At 41.7% G+C, this 18,116-nt stretch overlaps 8 protein-coding genes across 10 annotated transcripts; 5 read left to right on the forward strand and 3 right to left on the reverse strand.

Annotated features, from left to right (window-relative positions):
- Nucleotides 1-2,059: 2,059 nt before the first annotated feature.
- Nucleotides 2,060-3,244, forward strand: LOC121597299 (mitochondrial import inner membrane translocase subunit Tim23). Its single transcript, XM_041922947.1, has 3 exons — nt 2,060-2,249; nt 2,329-2,578; nt 2,662-3,244. Exons 1-3 carry the CDS (start codon nt 2,195-2,197, stop codon nt 2,954-2,956), a joined length of 600 nt encoding a protein of 199 aa, XP_041778881.1. The 5' UTR covers nt 2,060-2,194; the 3' UTR covers nt 2,957-3,244.
- A 78-nt stretch (nt 3,245-3,322) lies between these two features.
- Nucleotides 3,323-5,381, forward strand: LOC121597298. Its single transcript, XM_041922946.1, has 3 exons — nt 3,323-3,623; nt 3,867-4,209; nt 4,610-5,381. Exons 2-3 carry the CDS (start codon nt 3,881-3,883, stop codon nt 5,037-5,039), a joined length of 759 nt encoding a protein of 252 aa, XP_041778880.1. The 5' UTR covers nt 3,323-3,623; nt 3,867-3,880; the 3' UTR covers nt 5,040-5,381.
- A 421-nt stretch (nt 5,382-5,802) lies between these two features.
- LOC121596770 (prefoldin subunit 1) lies at nt 5,803-6,419 on the forward strand. The gene is made up of 2 exons (XM_041921988.1): nt 5,803-5,838; nt 5,916-6,419. The coding sequence occupies exons 1-2, from the start codon at nt 5,818-5,820 to the stop codon at nt 6,279-6,281; spliced, it is 387 nt and encodes a 128-aa protein (XP_041777922.1). The 5' UTR covers nt 5,803-5,817; the 3' UTR covers nt 6,282-6,419.
- On the reverse strand, nt 6,323-7,852 carry LOC121596769 (protein-lysine N-methyltransferase CG9154). Of its 2 annotated transcripts, none has more exons than XM_041921987.1 (4): nt 7,761-7,852; nt 7,007-7,229; nt 6,777-6,930; nt 6,323-6,695 (listed from the first exon to the last, which is right to left on the reverse strand). In XM_041921987.1, the coding sequence occupies exons 2-4, from the start codon at nt 7,202-7,204 to the stop codon at nt 6,331-6,333; spliced, it is 717 nt and encodes a 238-aa protein (XP_041777921.1). In that variant the 5' UTR covers nt 7,205-7,229; nt 7,761-7,852; the 3' UTR covers nt 6,323-6,330. The 2 variants fall into 2 exon arrangements, with proteins under 2 accessions (XP_041777921.1, XP_041777920.1); XM_041921986.1 differs by lacking the exon at nt 7,761-7,852 and adding an exon at nt 7,369-7,526.
- On the forward strand, nt 7,563-11,652 carry LOC121596768 (Krueppel homolog 2). 2 transcript variants are annotated; one of them, XM_041921984.1, is made up of 5 exons: nt 7,563-7,676; nt 9,041-9,202; nt 10,376-10,625; nt 10,705-10,838; nt 10,909-11,652. In XM_041921984.1, exons 2-5 carry the CDS (start codon nt 9,042-9,044, stop codon nt 11,144-11,146), a joined length of 783 nt encoding a protein of 260 aa, XP_041777918.1. In that variant the 5' UTR covers nt 7,563-7,676; nt 9,041; the 3' UTR covers nt 11,147-11,652. The 2 variants fall into 2 exon arrangements, with proteins under 2 accessions (XP_041777918.1, XP_041777919.1); XM_041921985.1 differs by lacking the exon at nt 7,563-7,676 and adding an exon at nt 7,699-7,823.
- Nucleotides 11,653-12,634: 982 nt separating this feature from the next.
- Nucleotides 12,635-13,817, reverse strand: LOC121596193 (transmembrane protein 138). Its single transcript, XM_041920916.1, has 3 exons — nt 13,624-13,817; nt 13,295-13,542; nt 12,635-13,227 (listed from the first exon to the last, which is right to left on the reverse strand). Exons 1-3 carry the CDS (start codon nt 13,755-13,757, stop codon nt 13,121-13,123), a joined length of 489 nt encoding a protein of 162 aa, XP_041776850.1. The 5' UTR covers nt 13,758-13,817; the 3' UTR covers nt 12,635-13,120.
- Nucleotides 13,818-14,096: 279 nt separating this feature from the next.
- On the forward strand, nt 14,097-15,167 carry LOC121595878 (60S ribosomal protein L24). Its single transcript, XM_041920216.1, has 4 exons — nt 14,097-14,212; nt 14,289-14,364; nt 14,465-14,712; nt 14,858-15,167. Exons 1-4 carry the CDS (start codon nt 14,208-14,210, stop codon nt 14,991-14,993), a joined length of 465 nt encoding a protein of 154 aa, XP_041776150.1. The 5' UTR covers nt 14,097-14,207; the 3' UTR covers nt 14,994-15,167.
- A 127-nt stretch (nt 15,168-15,294) lies between these two features.
- Nucleotides 15,295-18,090, reverse strand: LOC121595877 (protein disulfide-isomerase A5). The gene is made up of 6 exons (XM_041920215.1): nt 17,938-18,090; nt 17,385-17,819; nt 17,098-17,318; nt 16,591-17,029; nt 16,378-16,519; nt 15,295-16,239 (listed from the first exon to the last, which is right to left on the reverse strand). The coding sequence occupies exons 1-6, from the start codon at nt 17,968-17,970 to the stop codon at nt 15,599-15,601; spliced, it is 1,911 nt and encodes a 636-aa protein (XP_041776149.1). The 5' UTR covers nt 17,971-18,090; the 3' UTR covers nt 15,295-15,598.
- Nucleotides 18,091-18,116: the final 26 nt, after the last annotated feature.

Raw genomic sequence — 18,116 nt, forward strand, 5'->3', positions numbered from 1 at the left:
TAAACGACTGGGAAATTTAAAAATGATACTTCCGTCCATCTCAAACCATAACTTACCCGTGTTGGGGTAAGGCATGGTGCTTATCATCATCATCATCATATCATCATGGGTACATTCCACAAAACCCCGGTTAGAAAAGACTCCGCCCGAATCGTTTCGTCGCTTCGAAAGGTAGGTACAAAACTCAAATCGGAACCATCCGGAACCGTTCCGAACTGCTAGTCAGCAACCAGAGCTGTCGGAACGTTCCGGAGTCGTATGAGGCCGTCCGCAGTCAGAATCGTCGGATCCTTCAGAGTCATCCGGAGTCGTCCGGAGCCGTCCGGCACCGTCGGAAGCGTCGGAATGGTTGGAATAGTCAGAGCCGTCGCAGCCGTTCAAAGTCGGCTCCGTCTACCGACTGGTGGTTCCGGACGGCTCCGGACGGCTACGACGTTTCCGAACGGCTCCGGACGGCTCCGATCGGAACAATCTGTTTGATATAGCCGGAATTGTTTGAGAGCGTTTGAGAGCCGATGGTGCTTTTCCGGGAGTCCATCACTAGTTTAAACGATACAAATCTCAGTCTAAATGGAAGAGAGAGGATTTAAACTCTATGAGAATTGTTTGGTGGCGTTGGGAGATAGACAGCCAGTAAAGCTTTCCTCGCTTTGATCCTTTTTGCATTCCGTCTGCATTGTTGCAGAGTTTCGCATTAAAGTTAAGTATAGCTAGAGCTAGAACGGCGGTGCTATTTATCTAAATATTTAACTCTAATTACAAATCTACTTCATATCAGTACAAGCGGTCCCCGAGATACACGGTACCTCTTATACGCGGATTCGGAGATACGCGGTTTTCCAATTTGACAGTTCTTTGAGCAAATTTTACTGATTTGACACATCCATTGTGAAATACCTAATAATTTCCGTATTGATCGAATGTGAAATACCATTTCAAAAGGTTAAAAACTGTTCAATTCAGTAGAAACATATCAAATAATTAATTTGGTAGCTAAAACAACCCCCTACTTGCAAAATTGCACGAAAATTAGTGATATTTTGGCTGGAAATCACGAAAGTGATCAAATCAGATTCGACTTACGCGGAAATTCGAGATACGCGGTATTTTGCGGCCGTTTTCGGTCCCCATTAACCGTGTATCTCGGGGACCGCCTGTACAGTCTGTTTTCGAGTTAGGCTGGAAATAGACGAACCGAGATCGTCGCGGTACCGCGAAAATCGCGTATGACTTGAGCTGTCAATTCTGTTATAAAATGTGACAGATAGGCGAGATAATCGCGGTTCGTGTATGGAACCATTCGAGGTCTGGTGACGATTGAATGTGCCAGGAAGCAATATTATTTATCAATTTGCGAATCAAATTATTTATTTTACATAATTCATGCAAAATAAAGAACAAAATTCGTTTCTCGACACGAGTATTCACACAAATCCACCAGAAAAAGTAAAAATAATCTGTTCGCGCTACCGCGAAAATCTCAGCAATACCGAAGTTGGGTATCCCTGCGAAACAGCAGGCGCGATTGGAGGCGCGGAAGATTTGACAGCTCAACTGTTCTACAACTGTTATAAACAAGGCGCGAATTTCGCGGTACCGCGACGATCTCGGTTCGTCTATTTCCAGCCTTACATAGTTCTCGACTTAGGCGGATTCGGAGATACGCGGTTTTCTAAATTTTACAGATTAAATGTCAAATGGGTACAATTTGCTTCAAGTTCGTTATAAATTGCATTTTGGCTAACAAATTGAAACCGCTTAAAAGCCAGAAATATTAGAATTTTCTGTACGAATCATATCAAATAAATGATAAAGTGTATAATAGTGCTAAATAAAATAAAAAATCCGAGTAATCAATAGTATTTTAGTCAAAAAACGTGAAATTCGACTTACGCTGATATTCGAGTTACGCGGATTCGTCGGGAGCGTAAAAACCGCGTAACTCGGGAGCAGACTGTATTGATAATGTATTCTTGCTCCAAATTGTAAAGAGGTGGTGTGAATGTTACTGTAAATATAATTATTTCGCTTAAATGCCAATGTGAGTGACCGTGTGGCTTTCACAGTGATTAATCGGCTGTCATAACTGTCAGTTGAAAAAATTATCATAACAACACCTCCTCCGTGTTGCGCACATTTTCATCGTACTTTTACTGATTGATATTTGGAAAATTATACCATTCCTCAGCACAAAATGAGCGACGACTTCTTAAGTAAACCTCTATCCTTTGGAGCTCCACAATCTTCCGGTATGTATTTGGTTCGCAGACTCGAAAACTCAATTACGCAACATTCGACTAAGCATCGTGGTGCTCCTTCTGTCAACAGGAATCGCCGCAAGTCCCCAACTGCAGCCTTTGTCGCCGTACTTGAACTACGATACTCGGTACCTGCAAACGCAACCCGAGTTTATTTTTCCCGAAGGAGCATCCAAACAGCGAGGGCGGTTCGAACTCGCTTTCTCACAGATTGGTTCCTCAGCTATGATTGGTGCGTGCATTGGTGGCGCTGGTGGACTGTACAATGGAATGAATGCAACGAGACTTGCAAACCAAACAGGAAAACTGCGTCGAACACAGTACGTATCGTAGAATGTATTGCAAATGACTGCGATGAAAATGACTCATGGAAATTTATCCATATTAATTCATTAATTCATAGATTGCTAAACCATGTAATGAAACAAGGCGCAGCGACCGCCAACACGTTCGGTACGATAGCGGTCATGTATTCGGCGTTTGGTGTCCTACTACAGTATGCTAGAGGCGAAGACGATGAGATTAATACAATTGCAGCTGGTGGTGCTACTGGTCTACTGTACAAATCCACAGCAGGGCTTCGGAAATGTGCCATCGGTGGTGGCATTGGATTAGCGCTAACATCAATGTATGTGCTATGGAGTGTGGCTGGTGGAGGCACAAAAAAACTGAGTGATCTCAAGTCACAATTCTTGTAAATGAAAGTAACTGGTTTGGGTATAGAATCTACTGTTAATTTGTTAATTTAAAAAACAAAATCCTTAATGTGAACAATTCACCATGAACTGCATGAAACCGAGTTCATGATCACGTTCAAAACAATCGCGAGAAGATGTGATTTAACTATGAGCATTCAACTAAGTGTTAATTACTATAGGCTCATTTACGTTTAAATCTTTCTCTCGAAATGTAGGAACATCGCGTGAAGCTGGTGCAACTACTTGAAACCATACCATAATCGGGCAATAAACTCGTAATCGACAGAACAGTCCAGTCTAAAATTGTAAACAGTTTCTTACTGTTTGTTCTTGGTTCACCAAAACATCTATGTGGTTTGTCTTCTCTCCGAGTCATCTTTGATTAATTGTTCATTGTTCTTTATCGAAATTGTTTTTAGTTCTGTAAACTTTCAGCGGAGTGATTTGAAAAATGCATAATTTGTGGAGCAATTATTCACACTGAGCTTCTTGACCATTTGAACGCTTTGACAACAAAACATCGTTTGACAACCTTTGAGTGTAACCACTACGTATCCACGCATGTAAACGTCAAATTAATGGCTTGCTGTTTACATTGAATTGTGTGTTTGTTTGCAGTCGCTACGGTTCATTTGGAAAAAATATTCGTAAATTTGGAAATAATCTGGTGAGTAGCATTAGTCACTTAAACATTATCATAAAGATGATATGCATGTGGTGTGCTTTACATTTGAAAATCTTCAAGCAAATTAACTTCATACCGAGGACACAAAAGGAAAGTGACAAGATGGAACGCTAAGTTCATTGGCACGATTCCCACGCCCAGTTTTCACTTTTGTCGGTAGTCACCACTATGCATTGAACCAATTAAGTATTTTAATATTACCCGACTAAATCTTTTCTTTTGCAGTGTGAAACCTAAACATGAATCAGTATCGAAGCGAGAAGCAGCTCGCTTATCTGTATCCGATTATTGCAACCTTATCTTTCGTGTGCTGCATATCGACAACCGTAGCATGGCAGCACTGGCGATATGTGTTAGATACTTGTGTTGAAACTAACTGCGGATGTATTTTGCATGGCCGGTCTACTGCTACGTTTTTCACCGGAGGCCATGTCGCCTACTGTCACTGGGCAGCGTACGGATTGGTGTTACCCATAATATTCTGCTTTATCTTTGGAATATTCCATGTCTTCCGGGTATGCTTCGGACGCCGTCGTCGCTATCCGGGCACAGCCACCGTTAGGCAAAGGTAATTGTTCCGGGAAAGAAATCTATGGACAATATTAGTTGCCTAAGGATTAGTCTGCTGTAAAACTGTAAAATGAAACACAGTCTGAACTCACTGGTTGAACTCTGATTCCCTGCCAACTATTGAATATTTGCTTTTTAGTTGACACATTTTCATACAAAAAAAATCTGAATTTTTTCGCGGTAGGCCATGAGATTTTTGTAAATTTTTCAAAACCCAACTTTTTCATACCCTTTTTAATTGAACTGTTAGCCAAGTATCGAGCGACAAACTAAAAGCGTTCAACTATTGAATTCTGACTGTAATTGCAAATCTTTTACAATTAGACAAATTCAAGCAAAACTAATTGTGCTATGTGAACACCATTTTTACATGAATGTGTGTGATTATTGTTCCACAGATCTGGAGATGTAATTTTAATGACGACCAAAACTGATGTGGAAGAGGACGACATAAGTCCTTACTACTGGATACCGGCTAGCGTCATTGGAAGTTTGATGGCGGTTCTTACGCTTGTACATGCTGCGATGTATTTGGACGGATTCTTGACTACTTGCAAGCAGCAACGCAATGAACTTATCAAGTATATGCAGGCAAACGGCAGCTTAGTACCCATCATTCAGAGCCGCATTTCATGTTCATCGGTATTTGATTTTATGGATTATTTACATTTAGACGTTTCGTTCGACAGACACCGAGAGGGAAGAATTAATACAGCAGCTGCATTGATCATAGGTTTAGTTTGTTCGTGGATTTGTGTTGGTTTGTGGATTTGGACGGTGGTAATCAATGCTAAACGAGCACGCGCCAGTAAAGACTTGCGCATTTAATGCTGTTACGAGGGCATTCACGATCGTTTAAACTGATAGTATTAGGCAGCTTTTAAGATGCATTCCTTACATGCCATGCATACCGATTGTGCCTTCATTTTAAAGAATGTAAGATCTACACATTTTTACAAATTTTCATATTTTATCAAGCACACGAGTAGACTAGACATTCCGAAGAAAAGAGAAAAAACTACGATTTGCACGAATCGGTGTTTTACCACCGTATTTTTTTAAATAAAACTTAAATGAATGGTACTAAATCTTACATACCATATGTACAACTTAAAACAGTTTTATTGTGATACGGGAATCAATTTCGCAATTGCTCGCGTGATCAGCTGTGGCCGAAACACGAGTTTCATTTAAATGATACATATCTAGCTGAATTTACGATCAATATTTTTTCACATACAGTCGAAATCTTTTTGGAAACGTCCGAAAAATCATTTCTGTATGAACTTTTTTTTTACAGTTTAATACAGCGTAATAGCAATAAAAATGCTGATGTCTTGTAATTTTCTGTTCAGATTTACGAAGAGTTGAAATTTAAACCCACAGTATGCACACAAGGGTTCTTGTGATGACCGAGGGCATTCCACTGTTCATCGAGAAAGGACGGCATATTTGACAGCAAAGATTGCTTGTCAGTCAAATTGGTTTCCCAAATTTCGCTCAATCGTGTTCGTCTTGCACATGCAAAAACAAATTGTGAAAAAGCGGTAAATAATCCTTTCCACCTACGAAAACCACTAACTGCCGCTATTACCAACTCGTAAATATGGATCTGGAGCTCAAAAAGGTAGCATATAATCAAATTATGCCGTGAACGCAGCCATTTCTATTCATAGGTTTGTCGGCTTTCGCATCCATTTTTAGGCATTTACTGAAATGCAGGTGAACAAGATCGAGTCAACAAAGAAGATCCGGCTGCTTGATATGAAAATGGACAGTCTGAAGCTTTCGAAGCAACGCATTGAAGTAACGAATCGACACATCTCCAACCTTGATCCAGAAACTAGAGTGTACGCGTCGGTGGGGCGTATGTACGTGCTGAACGATGTTCCGACACTAACCGAACAGCTGAAAACGACCCATGCTTCCTACGAAGAAATAATTACTCAGTGTGAAAAGAACAAAGACTTCTTGATAAAAAATCTCAAGGAGCAGGAAGAGAGCCTTCGTGAGCTGGTGCAGCAGAAAAAGTCAGAGACAACCGAAACGAATGGAAAACCGGCGGAATAAACGCAATGCGTTGTGATTTACGTTAACAAGAACTACACTGCTTGCAAAATCACTGTTCTTTATTCAAGATGCTGTCCAAATCGAAATTAGCGTACGATCGAAACTCATTGCCTAAGTTACGTTCATGCTCTGGCCGAAATTCGCACATGCTAACACCGAAATGTTTCTTTGCCCAATAGTGCACTACGGCCCCAGAGCAAAGAACAATTTTGCCCTCCTGCTTGGTAATCTTTTTCACTATCACCCCCATCTTTTCAATACACTCTTCAGACAGGAACGGTGGGTCGGCGATTACCAGGTTGAATTGATGGGCATATGCGTCCATGTAGCCCGCATCAAATGCTTTATTATAGTCATATTGCTGAAAGTTCTCTCCATAAGAAGCAAATCGTTCGTCAAATTCAAATAGCATTGCTGAAATCGAAATAGAAAGTCTGTGCATCAAGTGGTCATAATACTCCTACGCGAGCTGAACATGAACCGACAAAAGTTTACCGTTCTTATTTTCCTTCACCACGTGCTTAAACGCAGAAGGTGCAGATAAAAGCGCTACTTGAAACGTATCGGAATCATTATTTTCTTGCAAATGTTTCACGATTAGTGCAAGTTTCTGTTTCGTTTCTTCGTTGTACCAAAATTGGCTTAGTTGCTGTAGGGAAAGAGAATATGCGCGTTTTTTATGATGGTGGCTCACCCTGTTGTTTCCTTATGGATTGTTTTCTTACCCAATTTTCTTCAAAGCATCCTGCCGGCTCAGTTCCGGCTTCTTCAGAGCGCTCTTTTAAAGCCTTCTCTTGTAGGAACTGTTGCAAGATGAGCATCGTGTCTGCTGGTAAAACGCAGCCCTCATCATCACTGGTATCTTCCGCAGGAGCAGATATTTTCGATTCAGGCAGAGCCATGTGAGGATCGATTGTAAACATAAATAATTATGAACAGGCCCGCATCCTGTGAAGAGTTATTCAAACACACAGGCGATAACACAATGCCATCTGTATCACTATACTTTTCCACCAAAGGAACCACACATCGACCACGATAAATGAGGCTTAATTTGAAATTATTTAGCTCAATGATTTTAACTTACATTTAATGAACAAAAAACATGAGAAGATAGATAAAAATATGTTTTCTTGGAAAAACTAAAAATTATTCAATTGGTATGGCGAGTGAAAAGCATGTTTGGCTCAACCTTGCAGCGCTAGATGTTACGATGACATTACGCTGCTTACTCTTCGCTCAAACGTCAAACATAGATAAAGTCAAAGGAAAGTGCGTGGAATCTAATCGGATCTCACTTTGATAAATCAGTCGCACTTTAATTTAGCTGTAAACCTGACCAAACTAGCATAGCATCTTGTGTTGAGATTCATTTGCTATTATTCTATAGAACAGGTAACGTAAGATTTACATTAAAAAGCGTGTTTTTGATACATGTGTGCGTGCTTGTGTATGTGTTGTGGCTGAAACAATAATTACCTGTCTCGGATCGATTGAGTGACCAGGGTGTGCGCTCACACAGGTGAAATCGTGCGTAGATAGGTGTGTGTAATGCGATAAAAATGGGGACAGCAACGAGCGCTACGCGGCTCGGCCAAAGTGGATTCCCTATTAACACATTTCACATGATCTTGAAAAACAAGTTTATCAGATGCATCCTAATTGTAGAATACTTTTACCTCCGTCTATTGCCAGCAAAACTTCCGAAACAATGGTTTGGCTCATGTGTCGTGTATAGGACGTTAATTTTACTAGTTTTGTTTCGTACATAATTGTCTATTATTCAAATCAACACAATGCAATCGTGCTGTGTCATTGTTAACGGTTTGATATAGAATCTCTACTTTCTTTGCCACCCGATATAGTTTATTTTTAGCCAACCTATAGTGCTGCGTTTTGCTAGCGTGTTTGCAAGAATATTATATTATTTCAAAGCGGTAGGGAGAATCGTGTATCAAAATGACGATGACGGTTAAAACGCGCCCTCTCTAGTCTCTAGGAGCATCTGGAGCTGGATCTCTGTAGCTGGCGTATTGATGTGTACAACCCATCATGACTCCCATTAGTTTATCAGTTTATCTCTCATTTTATCTCTAATCGCATACTACTGGTAGGCGGAGGAAATAAACGTGATCCATGTTTCATAGCGTTCATGGTACCGAAGCTCCGTTTTCGAGTAGTGTGCTGCCACACTTCGTGCGGTAAAACTACGGATGCTTACCCAATTGCAACACCCGTTACGGCAACTTTCTTTTCTCCCTTTTGCTTTTGCTTCATTTTCTGCATCGGGGTATTAACATTATTTGCTAGCATTTTAGGCAAAGTAAGATGCACGGTAAATTCGATTTCTACTCTGGTTGATAGCATCGATGTAGCAGCGATTGCCGTCTTGTTGGCGGTTATCGCAGTTTGAGTCTCTTGTAGATAAATCTCAGTGTATTGAGGTTTGCCTCTGATTAAACTCAAGACCATTTTCTTACGGGACGGGGAGGGCCAGTACTCTTACACTGCACGTACCATGATTCGAACGCACATAGACACCCAATAAGCTTTGGAATAGCTAACTGATAATAGTGATAAAAGCTGGAATTCTACACCCTGTCAATATCAAAAGAGTTAACGCTTATCAGCCCTCGTTTCGCGCATGTGAAACAGCCAGCTTAGCTGTTTGAATGTACATTTTATGGACGCGTTTGTGAACCTTAAGCCATTTGTTAAATAAACACATCTCTTCTTGCCTTAACCCACATACCTTGCAGGATGAGCGATCAACAGCGAGATCAACAATCGCAACAGAGGCAAACTGGTTTTGCCGCACTGAAGGAGCATGTTTTGGCAAACAAACTGGAAACGACGCAATGGGTGTCCCGCGTGTTAACCATCTACTTTGCGCTAGGATATGTCTTACCGTTCCTGTACGGGTAAGTAAGCACTAGGCGGATATCATTACACCTCGTCAAATAGCTTACGAGCGCGTCTGACCTCATCGCTCACCACGATGACCGCCATAGATGGTGCAAGCTAAGAAAAACCAAATAATGTATGAAAGAGAGGGAGAACGGAGTACAAAAAATCAACCACAGCACGCTTTGTGCCTTCGCGGTAAAAGTGCTCATGTAATGAAGAGATATCTTTGCGAGCGGAGCGGTCAGTAAGCGGCAAGTAAGATGCATGCAACTGTACAAAAAAGTTCAGCACTAGCGGCAGACACAGTGTTAGCCCAGGATCGTTTAAACGATTTGCGCGTTTTCACATCACACATCGAATGCTCGCAACATTTACACCCGCAAAACCCACACTTACATGCCAAGCTTGCGATGACGGCTCCACTTTTCTTACGTAATGTAACGTTCAAGACGGGAGGGGGGGGGGGGGGGGTGTTGGCGTTACGAGTTCCAGCCTTTGCCCCTTTCGGATTTCCCCTTGGCCCCCACCAACCCCATCTGTCGTTGAAATATGCTGCGCGGGGAAAGCGAGCCGTTCAAGCTTTTGCGAACGCTGAATCGCCAAACGGATCAATTGTTTTGAATACACGAAACACAATTGTTACAATAATGCGTGTTACGACGATTATCAGCTCTATAGGTGCATGTTAACATGAGCAGTACAACACCTACATCCTAATTGTAAGAATAATACACAGAATAGAAGATAGATCGATTGCTTTCTCTGTCAAGTTTAATGATAGTCCGTAACGTAAAACTTTGAGTTAGAATAACTTTTCGAATAATGATACAGTCCATAACTTCCTATGACGGTGTTCAACCTGGGAAGCAAAGTACGGCTTGCGAAATCAACTTTCACCTATTGCATCCTAACTATTATGTTTACCTGTGTATGAAATTTTGCTTAAATTTTACACTTTTTTATCAACATAAAATACCGAAAAATATGTTTCGATTGCACAACACAAACAATATCCAAATATAAGGACTATAGAGCAATTGATATGTGAATCTCTTTCAAAAGCGAAATTTGAATTGCTTCCTTTTTTTAGGTTAACTGTAAATGAATCACAACCAAAGCTAGACATTTAAAGTAATACCACCATAGTGCTAAATATTTTAATTCCAATTAAACTAATCCTATTTCAGTAACTCCGTTAATGCCTACTACAAAGTGCTGATGGCAAATGCAGCTACCAGTGCGATACGGTTACACCAACGTTTACCTCCATTTACGCTGTCCCGTGCCTATCTGCAGCAAACGATGCTAGAGGACTCGTTTCACTATCTGCTGTTTTCTTTGATATTCCTCTACGTATACCCGTTATTAGTGATCATCCTGCCCGTCATCCTTTTCTCGCTGCTTCATTCCACGAGCTATTCCTTGACTCTACTCGACGTAAGTGTGCATGCGTAAAATGGTTCGCCCACTGGGTCCTTCATTATCGCACTAATTCCGTTGATTTGTTGTTTTACAGACACTGGGGCAAAATTCTTGGTGGGGAGCCCGTTTGTTGATTTCAGTGGTTGAGTTCCAGACGCGCAACATTCTTAGGCTTGCCGCCTGCAGTGAGATTTTGATTATGCCAATAACTGTGCTGCTGGTGTTTTTGTAAGTATATAGAGAACGACTGCAATGACTGTAAGCGTGAGCTAATTATTGCATACAATATACATTTTAGTGGCAAAGCCGGCATCATGACACCGCTGGTGTACTATCAATTTTTGGTAATGCGCTATTCGTCCCGGCGCAATCCCTACACGCGAAACATGTTCTACGAGTTCCGATTGGTGGCGGAGAATTTTGCCAATGGCGCAAGCACACCACCGGTTTTACGTAAAGGCCTGCACGCTGCGATCGGTTTCATCAGCCGGTTAGCACCACCTACGGTAGTGCAGCCGCAACAACAGGGACAGTAATCGTAGGAACAAAGCATGATTATTCATTTTTTGTATGTTGTTTTGCACGTACCACCACCACCACCCACCCATACACCCCGCCACCCGTCGTATAGATACATTTGCACGCACGCATACCGAACAATCGTACCGTTACGCTCATGGATGGATTTATGTTCTTTTCAGGGAAAGCTGCCACTCTATGCTTTCCCCTTTGGGCAACAAATAGTGTGTACTGGGGTTGTTTTGCTGCCCTAACATGATTCCAGGGTTTTTACATTCACGTGTACCACCTTCAGGACTACGCGTTAGTTATTAATGGTGTTAAAGCGTCTATAAAATCAGTCATCTACATCCCTACGTGTTGCGCTTTGGTTCATTTTATTTTATGTCCCCCTCCCCCCACACATTTTACTATATGTTTGTATACTATCAGATTGCCGTTTGTTAATTAATATGTTGAGGGTGAATGAATGCGTAAATGCTGCGGAAATGGAAATAAAATTCGTCTCAAAATGAGGGTAAAAGCTTCGTTTTCCTAATTGTCTTACGAGAACATGAACTTTAAGAGAAAATTTGATCTGGTGTGTACAGTCTGTTCCCGAGTTACACGATTCTCGACTTACGCGGATTCGGAGATACGCGGTTTTCTAAATTTGACAGATTAAATGTCAAATCAGTACAATTTGCTTCAAGTTAGGAATAAATGGCATTTTTGCTAACAAATTGAAACCGCTTAAAAGCCAGAAATATTAGAATTTTCTGCACGAATTATCTCAAATAAATGATAAAGTGTATAAAAGTACTAAATTAAATCAAAAACTCCGAGTAATCAATAGTATTTTAGTCAAAAAACGTGAAATTCGACATACGCGGATATTCGAGTTACGCGAATTCGTCGGGAACGCAGAAACCGCGTAACTCGGGAACAGACTGTAATTCGCTTAAGCAAATTTAAGCAGCTGAAAGAAAAAAATGGTGAGCTTTTGAGTAATTTTACAAACAGAGTAATGCTTTTTGCTCTAATTTATTGCATGTCATATCTCTACCATGGCCAAACGTTTTTTTTTCTTCATCTTTACACTCTGCGTTAGTCAATAAACGGAAGATCAAGCGTTGAGTTTTTATTCAGAAAGAATGGCCAGAGCGTATTACTTAGGATGTCGGGTTCATTATAAAAGAGAAAGACAAACATCTAATGGCCAAGTTTGCACTGGAGGGAAGTCATTAAGCTTAATGCATTATTTTAATTAATTTGGAATTTACACTTTTAGAGCTCGTATAATAGCTGTAGATGATGTAATAACGCGGCCTGATGTAATAACGCGAAGGCATACATGGAACATGGTTTTAAATACATACACATGTTTCGGTGCTTATGGTTAGCATGCTCTTGGAAATGACACTTTTTAAATTGAATTTATCGCATGGTTGCCTCAACGATTTGCTCTATTACAGCACTCTTCATCAGAATGAACTATCGAGATTTAAAACATTCAAACACTTTTATAACGTTTTCAGCTGTTTATTGATTGAACTGTTTGATATGTGTAATAAATTAGACATTCATATATTTATACACTACATTGATGGTTAAATTATCTGAACGAAGAAGTTATATGACTAGTAATCTGAACTATAGACTAGGAATGTAAATCGATAAAATTAAGTTGTCACTGTTGTAGCCTCGAATTAAGTCTACGCTGTTCCCCCTTTAAAAGAGTAGAACAAGTATTGAGATACTGAAGTTCTTTCATTTGTGCTTTGATAAGCTTGTTTACGAATAGGTAAAACGGTGTGAAAATTAGCGTACTTATTCGTGGAAACTCAGTCTTATAAGAGTAGCAACAAAAGAATTGTTACAGTCTATGTCATATAAACGAATCGTCAGAAGAATTCTAGCTACGCTTTCTTACGCAGTTAGTGTACATACACGGTTTAACATAGCATATGCAGTGCAACTCTTCGTAGAATGGTTTCATGCACTTTGACGACTTACTTAATCGACAGCTGCGAAGCAATCCAATCCAGATTTTCATAGAATCGAGGATCACTCATCTTTAGCGCTGATTTCTTGTAGAGATAGTAATAGATGGGCGAAACTGAAGCGAGTGATAAATGTTATCAATTACAGCAGAATTCACATTTTCCTTCCTACGTTCCACTTACACAGTCGGTGTATTATAAATAAAGCGGTCAATGCTTTGGGCCATTGGAATTGATACGGTTCATTGGAGTGGCCTAATACCTGCCAGAGGTGAAGGGCGATGCTGAGGAAAAAGTACGTCATGCTTATGAGGAGCGGCGTACGGAACTTCTCGTACAGCAGGTTGGCCATTCCTGCTTGGTACACGTAAGTGGAGTACAGACTGAACACGAACGCCGTGAACGATAACATTAAGCAGACATCCTGCGCGCTGTAATGATACACAATGAGATTGAACACATATATCGGGTGCACCAACAATACCGCTGCATTTAGACGAGGTGTAACGTACATGAACAGAAAAATCACTGCAGAATGATGACCACGGGCAAGATATGAAAAACTGTTTATTCCCAAATCCACCACGAGAAAGAGCATTTGGAAGAATAAAACTGAGGCAAATCGTTTTAGCGATAGCTTCAGCATTGTGCAATGTTTTGATGTGTACAACTTTTGCGTTCGATTTTTTTCAAATAAAAACACTGAAATGACGTTTCTGTAGAATGACAATCGGTCAACCAATCATTTCCGGTACGGACAGATTATGGCAACAGAGGAACGCGCCACTTCCGATTATTCGGGGATATTTAATTTTTACGGCATTCGAATAAAGATTCATTTAACTCTTTGTGCTTCATGCAAATTATCATATAATTTATTTATTTTTTTCCCAACAAAAGATCTGTATTGAGATAAATATTTTCAGTAATCTAGAAATGATTCAAAACGGGAAGCGTTTCTGAAGCGTTTCGCAGAGTTTACGTTTGCTATGTTGGCAGCATTTTGACAGCACTGTCAAGCGCAAGTTCTTTTCTGCACACGTTTTCCAAGGGAAACAAGCAGCTTGTGAAACTGAGTTAGTTTTCGGCTTTTAAAATGAAGTAATTATTGTCCTTTAGCGAATTGTGTTGCTGGGCCGTGTTCGCTGTTGTATTAATTTGCGTTTTTGTTCCACAGGATCGGACTGTGTGCATTCAGCGGGTTCAAAATCTACCCGGCCAGCGGCAAGACCCTTGTCAAAGCCGATGGAAAGGTGAGTGTGATGACCGCCTCAAGAAGAAGGAGGATGTATAGTCGCATGTTTGTTGCGGATATGGATGTGGCGTTGAATACTGATTGTTCTTTGGTTTCAGACGTTCACTTTCCTGAACAAAAAATGTGAGCGTTCGTTCCTGATGAAGCGCAACCCGCGCAAGGTGAAATGGACGGTGCTGTACCGCCGCAAGCACAAGAAGGGTATTGTGGAGGAAGCCGCCAAGAAGCGTACACGCCGCACGCAGAAATTCCAGCGTGCCATCGTCGGAGCATCGCTCTCGGACATCATGGCTAAGCGCAACATGAAGCCCGAAGTCCGCAAGGCCCAGCGCGAGCAGGCAATCAAGTAAGTATCGTAGAGTCTCTGAAGAATCGGAATTCGGGATTATTGAGCACCGAGCACTTTATCCGAACCGGACCGGTGCAGGGATAATAGTAGCTGATTATGATAGGAATAGGGTAATTGATGCACTTCTTTAATGTTCTCGCAGGGCTGCCAAGGAAGCCAAGAAGGCTAAGCAGACCGACAAGAAGCCGAAAGCTGCCCAGCCCAACCCGAAGCAGCAGAAAACGAAGGCCGCCAAGGTCGCCCAGAAGGCTGCACCGCGCGTAGGAGGCAAGCGATAAGAAGCTTGAATCACTTTTACATTCATACTTGTTTCTTACCACAAGCCGCCAATGTGTTTGGTGTTTTCGTGTCGGTTATAAGCTGGTACCATCTGGGCTTTGTCAGGCCGAAAATGTAATATTGGAGAGTATAAAATAAGAAAACAACCACACTACCAGTGGATGTAAAATTTTCGTGTTGCATGTAGTTGATATTTAGTTCGCAAGTATATAGAACTGAAGAAAGAACTCGCATAGCCAGTACGTTTCGCCACCAGTACCCAGGATTGGTTTCTTTCAACCAAGAGAGAACAAATCTGTATAGAAAGTGATGAAGTTAGTCTTTATTTTGTTTACAAAGTAACGGTTGTACAGCAATACGGACGAATTCCGCTATACGTGACACAAAGACGACATAATATTTACATCTAGTAAACAGAGGACATTGAGAATTTTACGATAAGAGGTAGACATATGTTGCCCATCATTCAATAATAGACAAAACTGAGTGAGTACATGCACACAATGGCGTCTAGCGCTTTGGCGCTGCTACCTGGACGTGAGTAAAGAAAATTTGATCGTTCAAAGTGGCATAAAGAGTACCGATATAGAAAGAAGCATTCATTTTACAGCTCATCTTTGGCCACTGCACCATCAGTCCGCAGGAACTGAAGCATATCTTGCGCAGTGCGCTTGCCTTCGTAGTTTCGCCGGAATTGCCCGTTGGCGAAGAGCTTCAGCGTCGGATAGCCCCGTATTTGGAACTTTTCGGCCGTTTTCATATGTACCGTGCAATCGAGGGCAGCCACCTTGGCCGAGACTTTCTCGGTTGCCAAAAGCTGAGCTACCTTGGCAAAGTCGGGCTTCATGTGCTTGCAATGGCCACACCACGGAGCGTAGAACATAACTAGCAGATTCGGTTCCCGTTTGGACACCTCTTCGAAGTTGACGTCAGTTAAAATAAGTATCTTATCAGAACCGGGAAAATCTCCAAACGGCTCGGCTACTTTGTCAGTCTTCAAGGGTGTTGCGCTGGGATCCTTCAGGTAGGCAATAAAATCAGTCTCAGTCCGTCCACCATTGTAGTCGCGTACGGTTTTTAGGTAGCTGAAATACTTAATTGTAGGATATCCGCGTACTTCGTAAGACGAACAAACGGCACTGTGACGGGTACAGTCGACCGCTGCCAGCTCCGTTTTTGGATCCTCTTTGAAATGTTCGGCCGCTCGTGCGAATTCCGGCTTTGCTCGCTTACAATGCCCGCACCCTGTTTGTTTGCGAGATAGAAAGAGAGAGAGAGAAAGAGAGAGAGAGAGAGAGAGAGAGAGAGAGAGAGAGAGAGAGAGAGAGAGGGATAACATTAATTTTCATTTGTTTTAACCCACCGATACCTTTTCATACATACATGGCGCATAAAACATCACTAGTACGTGCTTCTTTTTCTTCAGGAATGGTTTAAACGTTTCCTCATTCAAATGTACCACCTCCGACGGTTCGTCTTCCCATGGCGTTTCTGGCGCAGGAGGAGGTGGCGGCTCTGTTGGATTCTGAAACAAGACAAAGGCTCATGGGAAAAATGTAAAAACATTCAAATTCGAAAACAAGGAGTGAGCCGTACCTCCATAAACTTTACGATCTTATCCGCCTCTCGAACATTCACATCGAATTTAAATTCACCATTGCTAAAATACTTGACCGTCGGATAGCCTTTCACGCCATACTGCTGGCCTACAGATGCTTCCTTTGTTGCATCGAGCGCTGCAAGAACTCCGGGAATGTTTTTGGCTTTCATAATTTCGGCCGCTTTTTCGTACTCAGGTTTCATCTTTTTGCAGTGACCACACCACGGTGCGTAAAACATTACTAGCACCGATTTTTCGTCCTTCAAGGCAGGTTCAAAGCTTCCCGCCGTCAAATGCACAATTTCGGATGAGCTTTCTGAAGCCCAATCCGCTTCCTTTGGCTTGGTCGGTGTTGGGGCGGCCGGATTTTTCATAAATGCCACAATTCCTGCTTTGTTATTTTCTCCCTCGAATGTGTACTTCATCCGACCGTTCCTGAAAGGAAAGTAACGAAAGCAATTGATCGAATTCTGCCTTCCATTTATGCTCGCGAGCATATTTACTCGTAATATAGTAATGTAGGAAACCCGGTAATGTTGTATTGCTTGCGAATGATCGAGTTTTCGGGACGATTTACGTCAATTGCTGCCAGCACATATCGTCCTTTCAGTTCCGTTGCAGCAGCAGAAAATTCGGGCTTGAGCGTCTTACAGAAACCACACCACGGAGCGTAAAACATCACCAGTGTTGGCTTCACTTCTTTTTTCAAAAATTTACCCAATGTCTTAAACAAAAAGGAAAAGAGGTTTAACCGAAATGCTTGAGCTGCACGAAACGATAGCAAACATACCACGGCATCGGGAACGTGTACCACGTCGGCACCGATTGGATCCTCTTCCCAAGGCAGATCTCCGGTTGGATCGCGCATAAAATTAACCATGCTGGTTGTCGTTAGCTGCCGATCGTAATCCTTATGGAAGTCGCCGTCTTTGAAATGCTTCAGTGCAAAGGGTGCTGGTGTGGCCTTGAGCTTTTTGCAAATTTTCTTCACCTCAGAATTGTTGCAATCGAACAGCACCATCGTGCCCTGGCCTTTTACAGCATGCGCTGCATCTCTGAAGGACGCCAGCAGTGCATTGTTTTCCTTCATTCCTGCCACGAACAGTATCAGAACATTTGTTTTTGTGCGAAACAGTTTCTTCAGTTCTTTCATGTCCGTTATATTGTCGATAACGGGACTTTTTTGCGTTTTCGCGTAGGCTGAAGCAATGCCAAGAGCGGCAATCTGAAAAAGATAGCAATAATTTGATGAGCTTTGGCAACTGTGGACAGCGATATCGTAGGCGTCAGCTTTTATCGACAGTAAACACTTTCCCTTGGAGGGTGGAATATTTGCCACTTACAATAAATAATACAACAGAGAGCTTCATTTTCATGCCGCTTTCCCACCGAACTAAACAAAGAAGCTGCCACCTGTGTTTTTCCAGCCAATCTTAACCTAGAGAAACAATTACCCTGATAAAACTACACAGCCGGTTTTGCTGTTGTTGCTCGACGACAAACGTCAGAGTCGGCCATCTTT

This window comes from Anopheles merus, chromosome 3R (assembly GCF_017562075.2).
Source record: "Anopheles merus strain MAF chromosome 3R, AmerM5.1, whole genome shotgun sequence".
NCBI classification, from domain to species: domain Eukaryota; kingdom Metazoa; phylum Arthropoda; class Insecta; order Diptera; family Culicidae; genus Anopheles; species Anopheles merus.

Coding starts and splice junctions, on each gene's coding strand:
- LOC121597299 (XM_041922947.1), top strand. CDS start 2,195: ATGAGCGACGACTTCTTAAGTAAACCTCTATCCTTTGGAGCTCCACAA. Junction 2,250..2,328: donor TGGAGCTCCACAATCTTCCG/GTATGTATTTGG, acceptor TTCTGTCAACAG/GAATCGCCGCAAGTCCCCAA. Junction 2,579..2,661: donor GGAAAACTGCGTCGAACACA/GTACGTATCGTA, acceptor ATTAATTCATAG/ATTGCTAAACCATGTAATGA.
- LOC121597298 (XM_041922946.1), top strand. CDS start 3,881: ATGAATCAGTATCGAAGCGAGAAGCAGCTCGCTTATCTGTATCCGATT. Junction 4,210..4,609: donor ACAGCCACCGTTAGGCAAAG/GTAATTGTTCCG, acceptor ATTGTTCCACAG/ATCTGGAGATGTAATTTTAA.
- LOC121596770 (XM_041921988.1), top strand. CDS start 5,818: ATGGATCTGGAGCTCAAAAAG. Junction 5,839..5,915: donor TGGATCTGGAGCTCAAAAAG/GTAGCATATAAT, acceptor ATCCATTTTTAG/GCATTTACTGAAATGCAGGT.
- LOC121596769 (XM_041921987.1), bottom strand. CDS start 7,204: ATGTTTACAATCGATCCTCACATGGCTCTGCCTGAATCGAAAATATCT. Junction 6,931..7,006: donor GATGCTTTGAAGAAAATTGG/GTAAGAAAACAA, acceptor CTTTCCCTACAG/CAACTAAGCCAATTTTGGTA. Junction 6,696..6,776: donor GGTGAAGGAAAATAAGAACG/GTAAACTTTTGT, acceptor TTTCGATTTCAG/CAATGCTATTTGAATTTGAC.
- LOC121596768 (XM_041921984.1), top strand. CDS start 9,042: ATGAGCGATCAACAGCGAGATCAACAATCGCAACAGAGGCAAACTGGT. Junction 9,203..10,375: donor GTCTTACCGTTCCTGTACGG/GTAAGTAAGCAC, acceptor ATCCTATTTCAG/TAACTCCGTTAATGCCTACT. Junction 10,626..10,704: donor ATTCCTTGACTCTACTCGAC/GTAAGTGTGCAT, acceptor GTTGTTTTACAG/ACACTGGGGCAAAATTCTTG.
- LOC121596193 (XM_041920916.1), bottom strand. CDS start 13,757: ATGCTGAAGCTATCGCTAAAACGATTTGCCTCAGTTTTATTCTTCCAA. Junction 13,543..13,623: donor GCAGTGATTTTTCTGTTCAT/GTACGTTACACC, acceptor GTATCATTACAG/CGCGCAGGATGTCTGCTTAA. Junction 13,228..13,294: donor ATTTATAATACACCGACTGT/GTAAGTGGAACG, acceptor CACTCGCTTCAG/TTTCGCCCATCTATTACTAT.
- LOC121595878 (XM_041920216.1), top strand. Junction 14,365..14,464: donor TTGTCAAAGCCGATGGAAAG/GTGAGTGTGATG, acceptor CTTTGGTTTCAG/ACGTTCACTTTCCTGAACAA. Junction 14,713..14,857: donor CAGCGCGAGCAGGCAATCAA/GTAAGTATCGTA, acceptor ATGTTCTCGCAG/GGCTGCCAAGGAAGCCAAGA.
- LOC121595877 (XM_041920215.1), bottom strand. CDS start 17,970: ATGAAAATGAAGCTCTCTGTTGTATTATTTATT. Junction 17,820..17,937: donor TCTCTGTTGTATTATTTATT/GTAAGTGGCAAA, acceptor TATCTTTTTCAG/ATTGCCGCTCTTGGCATTGC. Junction 16,240..16,377: donor AGTGATGTTTTATGCGCCAT/GTATGTATGAAA, acceptor GCAAACAAACAG/GGTGCGGGCATTGTAAGCGA.